The 12,351-nt window shown below is 38.5% G+C and overlaps 1 protein-coding gene across 1 annotated transcript in view; it reads left to right on the plus strand.

Moving 5' to 3' along the window:
* The window catches only part of RGS22 (regulator of G protein signaling 22), a 67,977-nt gene that overhangs the window by 5,455 nt on the left and 50,171 nt on the right, over positions 1–12,351 (plus strand). Inside the window, exons 4-5 of the mRNA XM_075743628.1 lie at positions 6,986–7,207; positions 10,987–11,072. Coding sequence (XP_075599743.1) covers positions 6,986–7,207; positions 10,987–11,072 — 308 coding nt within the window. The remainder of the gene's footprint in view (positions 1–6,985; positions 7,208–10,986; positions 11,073–12,351) is intronic.

The raw sequence follows: 12,351 nt of genomic DNA on the forward strand, positions 1-12,351 counted from the left end.
CCCCCCCCCCCCCCCCCAGCTGCTTTAGAATATCAGCCTAAATCCAAGCCTAACTATATAGCTTTTAAACCCAGGCCTCCTTCCATGTGCCAGATTTTTCTTAGCACAGGAATACCATCCTCCACGCCTTTGCTGCTTATTTGGAAACTATGCTTCAAGTTTTCCCCAAATCACAGAGGATGGAGCGGGTAAGAAGTTCAGCCTGCTTAATTCTCTGGGTCTCCTTGGACATGCACAGATTTCAGGACATCTATTAGAGGCCAAAATTCTCTGTGGCCTCAGAGGGCTCCTCAGCCCACAGTCCTGGCACAGCTCAGCAGCTCTGAACCGCAGCGATTGTCCAGGCACTCCTGATGGCTCTGGAAGCCACAGAAGAGAGTTCACACACACTCCTGAGTAAACACTGTTTTACGCTGCTAATCTTGGTAGGTTTCTAAGATGACACATGGTCTCTCTTCTATATGTTTACATATCTTCATGAAAACAGATGCTCTTATTAGCTATTTTTATCTCTTATGTTCTTATAATTGCTTTTATTTTCTCTTGATCTTTTCCTGAGGATTTACCCTCTTCAGGATTAAATTCTATTAATGCCTTGAGTTCTGTGGTTTGAATACCTTATATTCCCAATTTGCCTCTCCTTCTCAGAAGGCTTCTACTAAAACACTACACTGAAATTTCCATTGCTTTATTCATGTTGTGCTTATATGCTGTTGCCTGGGAACAGTATTACCCAGGTGTGCTAGTAGTTAGGCAACAAGTTAAACTGAAAATATTGTGTGACTTGATACAAGAAATCAGTGGTAGCACATGCTTATTTTAAGAGGCTGCCTCTGCATTGATTTATAATGCACCACTCGTGCATGGAAAATTGTATCCCTGGGGACTTGCTATAGAAGCAGTAGGGGTTTTGGGGGGTTTTTTATTTTTGCTTTGATTTACAGTATATCCTTTAAGTGATCCTGTTATAATAATATTCACTACAATCTGACATGAATATCTAGGTACTCTAAAGATCTACATACTGTAGTGACGGATAGTTTCTAATGAAAATATTTCTGAAAGATAAAATAATACAAAAACCCCCATGAGAGCATTTGTTTCCAGTAGTACGGTGATTTCACAGTAGCAGAAACCAATTACATGATGTACAAATGAGTTACACCTTCCTTAGTAACTAAAATGAAAGATTTAAGACAAATATTGGCCTGGATACATTTCCATTTCTAGCCAGTCAGGAATCCCTAGAATTCAAATCTTTGATCCATGTTTTTAAAACATCCAGAATATGTTTATCCAGGAATGAAAATTCAGAAGCCAGAAATCGCCATCCAGCTCAGCATTGGAGGCCTCAGTGAGAAAGCGCAGTAATTCAACTTGTTTCTCCTACGCTCTACAAGCTGCCTGCTACTCGTTCCACCCGAAGTCCATGCTGGGGCCTTACCCCTCATTTTCCAGTTACCAATGATCCTGATGAAGACACACTTCTCTTTGTGACCTTGAAGAGCTGCACTAGAGACAAAAAAGCTAACTGCACCTCAGTTGAAGCATATTCAGGAGATGGCACTCTTGGTGGCAAGTCTCTGGCTGTGGGTTTCCCTTGTAGCAGAAAGATACCAAGTGACCACAGTTTTATCAACTTCACATTTGAAAACTACTTCTTTCAAAAGCCATTCTCACTATAAAAGCTCTCTGCTCATAAAAAAAAAAAAAAAAGAAAAAAGAGAATGAAGCAATTAATGCCCTTTATCACATTAAACCCATTCTCCTTCCCTGTCTTAGGAGCACAGAGATATATTAATAGTGCCACATAGAAAGAAGAGGCAGCATACTATAGGTAGATTGATATAATTTTCATGCTAGTAGGAACTATTGTGGTGCAATTAAAAAAAAAAAAGCTAAATGGTCTAGGAAGACAGATATAGGCCAGTATGCAGGTAACAGTTTTAACTTAAGTGTGACTCTGTTGAGTAGTCTGGGATCCAGAATTTGATGCAGGTGATGATTCTGACAACAATTTAAAAAGTAATAAAGTTTGGGCCAATTGGTCTTTCTGAAAACAGAATGATCCTTGAAAACCTGGTGCTGTCATGAGTAAAACCAGGCCTGATCTATGAGTAGCAGATGATGGAAAGGGTGGAAAGCAAAAAGCAATCCACTCTGCTGCACAGTTCAGGCCCTTCCCTGTTTTGAAGATGGTTGTGAATAATTCAATGCATTAATGCATCAATTCAAGGCATCAATCCATGCTCATTAGTTTCTTCTTGTCTTTTCCAGGTATCTGGAGGGAGGCTGCAGGTGCCAATGCAACCTCTCTTAAAAAGGCTTTTGCATCAGCAAGGCCCCACATGCATGTTCGGTGGAGTCTTACCTAGGACTAAAACTTGTTTGCTATCTTTGACAAAGAGCAAAAGAAGCTCTCCTGAGTTTTTTCTTATTCATAGAGGGTTTACTCAAAATGCTCTTCTCTCAATTAGATTGTGGTATGTCATTGTGACTTGTGTCTTACTCATCAATGGAAGGGAAATCCTGGACTCATTAAAGTCAATGGGAATTTTGCCATTTGCCACTTCCTAGAGCTGCTCAAATTCTCTTCTCGTCTGGACTCTCACTGACATTTATGATACACACACCCCTGTCTTAAGGAAGTTTTGGCAAAGCTCCTGGATGAGGTCTCTATTCATTCCCACCCTTTCAGGGCCTTAACCTAAGAGGCAGCCAAACTGTGGTCATTCTGTTTCTCTTGGGATCAAACTACATTACTCAAGGTGGGATGTGGTGAGCATATTTACACATTTATTAAGTATATCTGAAGTTAAGTATATCTGAAAACTGTTAAGGTAGAGACCAGTGAGATTTATATGTCTGATATCCTGGCAACATGGTGATGGATGCTGTTTTGGTTTCTGTTTTGGGAGGAGTGAGAGAAATTTGCCTTCCCTTCAGTTAAGTGTATAACTCTAGGTTTCAAAATTATGTATTCTATTTATTCTTCAGCTGAAACCATATTCAATGTGCATTTGACAGCTAAGAAATTTCTTTGCTGTCAAAAATGTACATGCAATTGTACATGTGGTATTGCTGTACCACAGTCTGAAAAAAATTTTTTGAAGCTGAGATGACTACATTGAGTTACATTGGTCATACTGGGTTCAAGGGGAGGATTGCCTGTGAATTAAACAGTTTCCAAAGTCTGAAGACTTCTTATTTGTTGGTATTCTCAACTCCTTGTTGATTCTATTTATTGTGCTAAATCAATAATGTATGAATCCCAAGCTTCAAGGCTCTTGCCAAACCTAATTTATTTTTTCTTAATATCTTGAGGTATAATTTGGCTTTGGAGTTTCCCCCCTTTATCTTCAAAGGATCAAAAATTGGGCCAAACTAGAGAGAGAATGTAGGGAAGAATGCATTGATACTCCTAGTCTTTCGTTACTGTATTTTGCTTGTCTGTAAAAAGCCGAAGCACTTGCCAAATGCATGGTAAGAAAGACATTTCTTAGTATATTAGATTGGCATGGATAATTTTTTTCCTCTTCCTTTATAGTCTGGCCTATCATCCACTTCTTAACATAGGCATCTTCACTGAAGAGATTCCTTGTTATTGCAAAGACATAGAATATTGGTGGTGCCATAAACCTCCCTCGTTATTGTTCTGTGAAACATTGCAGGATTTTACAGCACTTGGCTTCTGTGGGAAAGGTTTTAAGTTCACTACAGGGTATTGAGCAGGGTTGGTTTTTTTGTGGCTCGTAATGTGTGGGAATGGTTAGATTGTGTGGTTTGCTCCAAAATTTTTCACATATTGAAAGGAAAATGGATTGACTGATCCTCTCTGTCCTGTAGTGTAACTGGGAAAACGTTTCCTACAAGAAATCAGGTTTTGGGTTTTTTTGTGTTCCCATTTGATTTTTGTCATAACATTATCACATTTATTTTTGTGGCAGGGATGAGTTAAGAAGGTCAGGACTTACCTCTTCCTTTATTATGCGTCTAAAAACATTCTGATTTATAATTCTAGTTTTCTTAAGTAAGCAAGTGAAATATGCTTCCTGAGAAAGGCTTAAACTGTTCTAAAATGCTTTTGTACAGTACTTTGATAAGATGCTCTATCTGGTAGAATTTGGGATTTGTACAGAATCATAGATCACTCATGCTGGAAGGGCCTTTGGGCAGGTCTGTAGTTCAGCCTCCTGTCCAAAGCAAGTTCAGTGCTTTAGTGTTGACATCAGGTTGCTTGGCACTTTCTCCAGTTGGTCTTGAAAATCTCTAACAACTGATTCCATTGTTGCTCTGGACAGTCTGTTCCAATGCTAGTTGTTCCCCAGTTACCTTTTTTCTTATAAACAGTTAAAAATTTTACTGTTTCAGTGTATGACCACGGCCTGTTGTTCTCCCACCAGGCACTTCTCTGAAAAGCCTGGCTCTGTCTTCTCAGTAACGTCCTTGTAAGTACTATAAGACTGCTGTTGGGTCCTCCCAGAGCTGTCTCTTCTTCAGGCTAAACAAGCCTTCTTCTCTCAGTCTCTCTTCACAGGATAAGTGCTCCAGCCTCCAACCATCTCAGTGGTTGTCTGCTCAACCTACTCAAATTTATGAACATTCTTCTTGTAGTGGGGCTCTAAAACTGAATGCAGTATTCCAGACGTAGTCTTACTAGTGTCAAGTAAAGGGGATCTACTAGCCACTCTCTGACTGATACAAGAAGTATGCATGTCTTTTGGTGTTCCTGGGGATAGGTAACTACACCTTGATCCAAACCCCACGTCTGGACCCTTTTCAGTCAAGTATGTAGTGTACGAAGTCTTAATCTTCTTATGCCATGAGTGTATGTTCTTTTGTTCCATTAGTGTATTTGTTTTATAAATCATTTGTAGTCAGACTCCCAAAATAGCTATACATTTTACATTTTTAAAATTGTCACTAGCATCTGTTTCACTACATTAAAGTTGCTGTGTGTTTTTTGTTCAGTTAATTAGAATGTATATTGAAAAACCTAGTTCTAGAGTAAATTACAAAGGATTAGGTAAATGTAGATGTGTGCGATAAACTAATGTTGTCTTTGCTTAGTTTTCAGGTTGAATAACATGGAACTAAAATAATCTGGTCATGTCCAGTCACATAGCCCTATACTACGGAATTTGCACTTTGTTTTTTTCCACAAACAAGAGCATTTCAAATCCTGAGGCATCTTGTTTCTTAGTGTATTTTCTTCTGTTTCCTTTTTAAAAACATGAAAAATAATGGAAGAATACATCTGGAGGTTATTAAGGTTGCACAGTTAGTCACTTAAAAGCTCGTAGCACCCCAAATTCAATTTGAAAGTAGATGAAATGTACACATAGCAAATTGGGAGGAGGTCTGAATGAAGTATAGAGAAATCTGCTACACATAAATGCCTCTTTAAAATGCTGTTCAGTACATCTGGAGAAAAAACCCACTAAAACCTGCAGAGTATCCTGGAGAAAATTAATGCCAAAAGAAGCACAAGGTGTCAGAGAACACAAACCAAGCCATGATTTCAACTGAAGTTAGGTAACTAAACAGACTGATGCAATTCAATGCATGGCTCTGAGCAGTGACAGTCTGATGTCATAGGCACTAATCACACACTTAAAGGTCTCACACGCTACGTGCTTTGCCACGCTGAGCCTCCACAGTGAGACATTATGGGATAAGTAGGGAATGTTGTAAGCACATGTTGCAGCCACATGGTTTGATGCTGGGCATTGCTCTACAAGACGTTGATCAACAAGGGGGCTTCACACAGAAGCAACAAAATAGCTGACACATGGTTACTTTGGACTTATATAGGTGTGAAGAGGAATAAAATTGGTCTGTAATATATTTCTATATTATATGTAGCATGTATCAGCATATGTAGTATGTATATGAATTACGACTAAATGCGTATATATATGATATATGAAAAAGTTCAAGGAAGTGAAAAATACAGTGCTTGAAAAAATAAAATAATCTTATTAAGTGCAGGGGAACGACAACTGTACAAACACCAGGTGAGGTCCTGTCTGGAATGAAGCCAAAAAGAATTTTGGCACTGGGTCTGGACATGGCCAGGATTTTCTTCAGTTCTTAAATACAACATGCCTTCTTGTCCTCCAGCTCAGTGCAGAAATGCATATACGCTCTGGTTGTATATAATCTCATATTCATAACTGTCTTGGGTATCCCCCATTACTTTCGTAAAATCCATCCTTGTTTTCCCTCTTCATTTCAAGTAAGAGAATTTGAAAGGTAGTCTTTTAGGGAAATACCTAATACCAGAGCTCGAAAGATGGCTCTGTTTTAATGTGTACACATGCAGTGGGTTTTTTGGAGTTGACAAAAGTTACAATTACACAGGTGATGTTGAAGTTTGGTCTACCTCATTGGTTGTACAGTATCTGACTGAACTTGTGGTCTATAATAAAATTTGCTATGGGCCATAGGTTTTGGTAGGTGTTTGACCTGCAAGTAACAATATGGTGAAAAGTCTTTCCTACATATGGAAATCTTCAGATTCATCCTCCTCAAATGAATCTCGCATTTAAAAGGTCAGCTTCCCTGCTAATCTTTTCAGGCCTTGATTGTTTGTGGTAATGACTGGGAGAATAATACTGGAGATCTGATCCTATAGGTAAGTAGTCTTCCGCAGAACAATTACTAAAGTCACTGAATTATGTATTCTAGACATCTGTGTACTGGATCTGTTATTTGCACGTGAAAAAGAATGGTCTGTGATCTAGAATGATCTCTAGCTGAGACAAAAAGTAGTAATGCTTTGGAAAGCAAAGAGACTAAAGAACAAGAATGCAGAAAAATTACTACTCCGGGCCCTTAACCTTAACTACAGCAGGCAAGAGAAAGAAGCCTCATAATACCAGCTTGCATTTCATAGGATGCTTCTATACTCTAAAAAGTAATGTTCTTAAATGAAAGAGTTCCCTTACTACAACGTTATAAACTTTCCAAACTTCTTTTGCAGACTTTTGCACAGCCAGTTAAGTTTAACTCTGACTTTGGGGTTTTTGAAGTAGTTAAAGATGCCCCACAACACCTGGAAAGTCAGCTGAAAAAAATTCTACATGATCAGAAGCCTCTAAACCCCATTTATGATGTTCTAAGGAAAGTAAAGAATGATGGGCAGGTCTCCAAAATGTGCAGCACTTCTCCAGCCTTCAATATTGATCCAAATTACAACACTATGGTAAGCATCTTATAGCCCCCGAGTTTATATTTAGACCTTACTGTAGAGATACTGGCAGTAGTTATTGTTGTGTTTGGCTTGGTAGCTTGGGAAAAATGTTAATTTATGTTAGGAAAACATAATGATGGGCCAAATTATGCCCTGCAATGCACATGTGTCTACCAGACAAGTGAATGGAATTACATATGTACATCCTGTAGCACAAAATTTTGAAGATTCTGTAGGGCAGGATTCAGTTGTGTGGTCTGAATACTTTTTAATATTAAAAGAAAAAATATTATGACAACAGTTACTTTACTAGTGATCCCTGGAATGTGCAAATTGACTGAAACTAATGCATCTCAGTCTTTCCTTATTAATTAATTTCCTTGTGTGGCTATGAGCTCATCTGTGGTCTGGCAACACATAAGTCTCTCTTCCATTAATTCCCAAAGGATTTGCATGGTTAGCATCAATTGAAATGGCCAGAGAAAATAATCTTTGGCAACAAGAAATCTAAATTAATGGAAAGATAGGTTGGATTTTAGAAAAAAAATCTTGTTCCGGACTTGCTCAGATTATCAATTTTGGTATTCTTACCTGTTTACTTTCAGGACTTTCTTCAGCACCAAATTAAGCAGGTTAAAATTGGGAATTGAAGCACCATATGCACCTGAGAGACTACAAGACAGTAAAATTACTTGTGGGAGTTTACCTTTAAACAATAGCTTTGGAGGAGAAAAAATATTTCACTAGGAAACAGTTTATTCCTTTCTTGCTTACTTTGCACTGATGTGACTCCAGTTCACTTCATTCAAGGCCAGTCTAAGGTCTTGCTACATTTTTAGAGGCCTCAGCTCTAAATTATGTCATAGCTGGAAAGCTGAGAGAAAATCAGGGAGTTGTAAGAGACTGCTGCTTTGCCCAGTATAAGCTTAATGATTTTCAGAAAAGAAAACCGTGTTGAGAGAGGTCAAAAGGCAATGATGTTTAACAAAATTATAGTAATATAAGACTGCAATTATCTGCATCTAAACCGGACAAATGCTACAACAGGACAAGGCTCACAGATGTCCCTGCCATATTAAATAATTATTTTCACAAGTACTTTGCTAGAGAGCACAAAAGCAGAAGAGCTATTCTCGATTTCTTATTTGCTCTCAGGATTCAACTGAGGAAACACGTGCTTGTGCAAGTGTGGCTAACATTGCTCTCTGGGATAATCTTACATCATTGCAATTGTGGATGGTCTTTCTTGACAAATTCAAAGCTATTTCACTATTACTTACATCCTTCATGTGGTTTGGACCAACAGGGCTCCTGTGTCATTTAAGAATACATTTCTTCCTCTGTGCCATTTTCCATCGATAGGAAGCATTATGGCCTTTTGAGGAGCGGTATGCCTCAGTACACTTTCTTCTCCTTTCGTGGGGAAAGGATGATGTTTCTTCTTATTTTTGACTCCTCCTTTACTGGACAGGTAACCTAGGTGCCTCATCCAGTTCAGCTTGGCATCTCAAGCCTGAGCTGGAAGAAAATGGCCTACAAAACAGCATGCCAAAATTTGTTACTGCAAGTACACAAGGTGAAAGAAGTCCGCTTCATTCATTGTACTACACTATGACTGAACCAGAAGTTGTCATCCCAGACCAACTGCATCAAGTAGTTCAGTTCAAATCAAATGGGATTTGATCTTTCAGGCACAGGGCAATGCTGCCTCCTTTGCTTTGACTACTTTCTTCACACTGACTGAAGAGATTGACAGTTCCTTTGAATGTTACCTTGCTACAAAAAGTCACCTTGAGTGGCCATCACTGGCACATTACTAATGAAAATGAGCTATGATTGGAGAATCCTAGTAAGCCTTTCAGGCTACAGCCTGAACATCTTGCCTAAGAAATACACTCAGTGGTATTTTTCTCTGTATTTTACTCCTCTCTCAGACTGTTACAAATACAGACATAAGCAAAAGTTGTCTGCATGTGTGCATGCACACTTGCAAACTATTGATATGGAGGTAAGTATCTTATCAATAGTCAAAATCAACTTGCTGTAAAATATATTAAGAAAAAACCCGCGGAGCTGGGTAGAATTGATCACAGCTATGAAAAGGAACTGGCTGGCATCCTACATACCTTACTTCAGAGAAACCCCAGTTCAGCAAAAGCACTTAAGTATGTGTTTAACTTTAATCAAGGGAAGTTAAACACATGCTTAAACTTAAACACGTGCTAAAAGCTTTGCTGGATTGGGTCCCAGCAAGGCCTAAGGCTGACTGGGTAAGGAAGCTAACCAAGGTAACAAAACCCATCCGATTAAATGTAGTATCTTTCTCAGGGGAATGGGAAAGAGTAGAGGTTCTTTCCTTCTGATAGTATATATAATTTTGTGTACCAGCCATGTACAGATGTGAACATGTTATGAATCACTCAGATAAAAAACTGGCCTGTCAGTCAGTAAATACATAAATATTAAATGCCAAAATAAAGAGACAATCTTCTATACTCCAAAAAAGCTTGTCAGTTACCAAAAGGAGGCATATACTGTGTGGTTGGGAGTAATTAGTCTCCATCTCCACAAATTACATTGTATGAGCCACTGCCAACATAAGCTTTCCATATTTTGAAATATTTTCTCCTCTCTAAATGAAACCACCCACTTTCTGAGTAATTCAGATTTTTTTAATCCCCTACAGATATATATGAGGCAGAAATAACCCTTGTCCCTTAATGGAATATTAGCTCATGGAAAGAAAATTTAAAATGTAATCTACATGAACTGATTATTTGATATAGTAAGTAGCATCCATCCTTGCCCAAACTTCACCTGTTTTTATGGACAAGGGGAGTTACTGCATTCTTCCAAATCATCACTCTCACCTTCACTAAAAGGAAAAATGCATCTCAGATAAATATAACAGGTCATCCCCTAAGAGTGGAAAAAGTACACTCTTACAAAAAAAAAAGGAGGGGGGAGGGAAAAAGTGTACCATGTGTCATTTCTAAGGGAAACAGCTATGGATCGCTGTGGCCCATAATCAGAGAACTTGCTCTCTGTGTAAGACCCTAGACATAGTTTTTCGGTTAGCTGGCTCTCTGTAGCTCACTGCTCAACACTTCCCTTTCACCTCTCAACCTGCTCTTTGGAACCACCTTGCTTTCTGCTTTGATGAGGCACCAAAACTTAGACCACCTAAGCAGAAATCAGTTGTGGACACAATTCATAACACCCTTAGGTTTCTACTGGAAGAGATACTGTGTACGACAGAGTTGTGCAATGCTCGAACATAAAAGCGAGAAAGGTAATAACTGACTGGCTTTTTATTTGTTTGACTTTATACTCTCCAATTCTGGGAGTATAATTTAAGGGTTCCTTATTATTCAAATTATTGACGAAAAATGTAATAGTGGCTATTTATAAGATGTGATAAAGTCAGAAAAATTAGCAGTTTCCTATTGCAGAAAAATTATAAGCATCTAATTTGCATTTGGAATTGTACAGTAAAAGTACGATTCATTCATACACTATTTCTAAAGAAAAACTACCATGTTTTGTTTAAAAAATTGTACTCCTATACATGAAATCAGATTTAGACCTTACTAGCTGTTGATAGGAAAGCAAATTAACTCAATTGTCCCAGCAAGATTAAGGCTCAACTAGATAACAAAGATGGTCATCACTTTGTGTTTGACTTCCTGAGGCAATGCTTCTGCAGAAGGGGGTGGAGGGAATCAATTACACAGCAAATAAAACAAGAAAGTCAAGAATACGGCAAATCTTTGGCATTTCTTTTTTAATAGTGTCTTGATCGAGAACAAGCAATTCAGTGGATCAAGAAAGAAAGGCTTCCAGCATTTCTAGAAAGCGACTGTTACTTTGAATACAGGTATTGCAATCTTTTGTACCGTCTGTCAGTTTTAAATTTGTACATTTTTCTCTTCTAATTCATCTTGACAGTACCCTTAGTGTGTTTTCTCCCACCTCTTGTCCTGTTTAGTTTTAGCATTTGAGTGACTTGGATAGAGTAAAATCAGTGACTTTTTTCACTCGTCATTCTATAATTTTCCTCGGCCATGAATAACATACTATATTACAACATTACAGAGAGAGAAAGAGTGGGGTTTACTGTTCTCTGAATCTCTGTTCTACCGACAAACCATGGTAGCAACACATCTTTCTCTAAGCAATATGGAGGTCATGTAAGTGGAAGATATGAGTCCATGAAATCTATCTGGGATAAACCAGCCAGTTCTTTTTATTTCAGTCATTAGTTTTGTATCTTTGGGCCCACTGCCAGACTTCCTTTTGCAAGGTTCTCTGTGGGATGCCGTGGCATAGTTGGATGATTTACAGCTATACACTTGCTATATTTTTCCAGATGTCCTTTCAGCAGATGTTCAGGAGGTTTAATGTGCCTTTTGGAAGGATCTGCCTCTACATCCCTTAAGGTTGTGTCTAGATGGTGATAACTGTAGTGTGTTTTAGGGGTCTTACAAGGAGAGGCAGTGTGGCATTAGGGTTCACAAAACTCATGTTAGGTGATTGTAATGACAGACTAGTTACTGGAGTGTGGACTTCTGCTTGAAAAATTTCAAAATATTTTTAAATTTCAATATCCCAAAGCGCACTTCAAGTGGAAAACTGTACAAAGAATAAACAAACTGTGAAATAATGCTCCATTTTATCTTTAATAGCAGCCAGCTTTACAAGTATCCAGGCCTCATCAAACACTAAAAATTTGATCTTCTGCTATTGCAAAGTATTTCCTTGATCAAGCAGAGTTACCTAAGAGAATTACATAAAACTAACTTTAAGCATGTGCCTAATTTACATTGACATCAGTATTTTAAGTTGCTTTCCTCGATCAGGATCAAGACAGGCTAAGATGCTAAAGGGGAAACTTGCATTTAAAGATGAAGATACCCCAACCCTAGAATGAAATCCTATTTGTCATCAAATAGTGGGGACAAACAAAACTGGGCAGTCAGCTCATGGTCATAGGCTCAGGCATAGGCTTCTTCTTCCCTTCCCATGCACCTTGGAAGTTGGTTTTGTACTGCATTCTAACTTAACTGAGTAAGTTCTGCCACAGTTCTTGAGCCCACAGCATCCTCATCATCGTCATGTGGGTCTAGGATTGCCTTTCCTGAACATCACAAGGTTCA

Source organism: Balearica regulorum, chromosome 2 (assembly GCF_011004875.1).
Source record: "Balearica regulorum gibbericeps isolate bBalReg1 chromosome 2, bBalReg1.pri, whole genome shotgun sequence".
NCBI lineage: Eukaryota > Metazoa > Chordata > Aves > Gruiformes > Gruidae > Balearica > Balearica regulorum.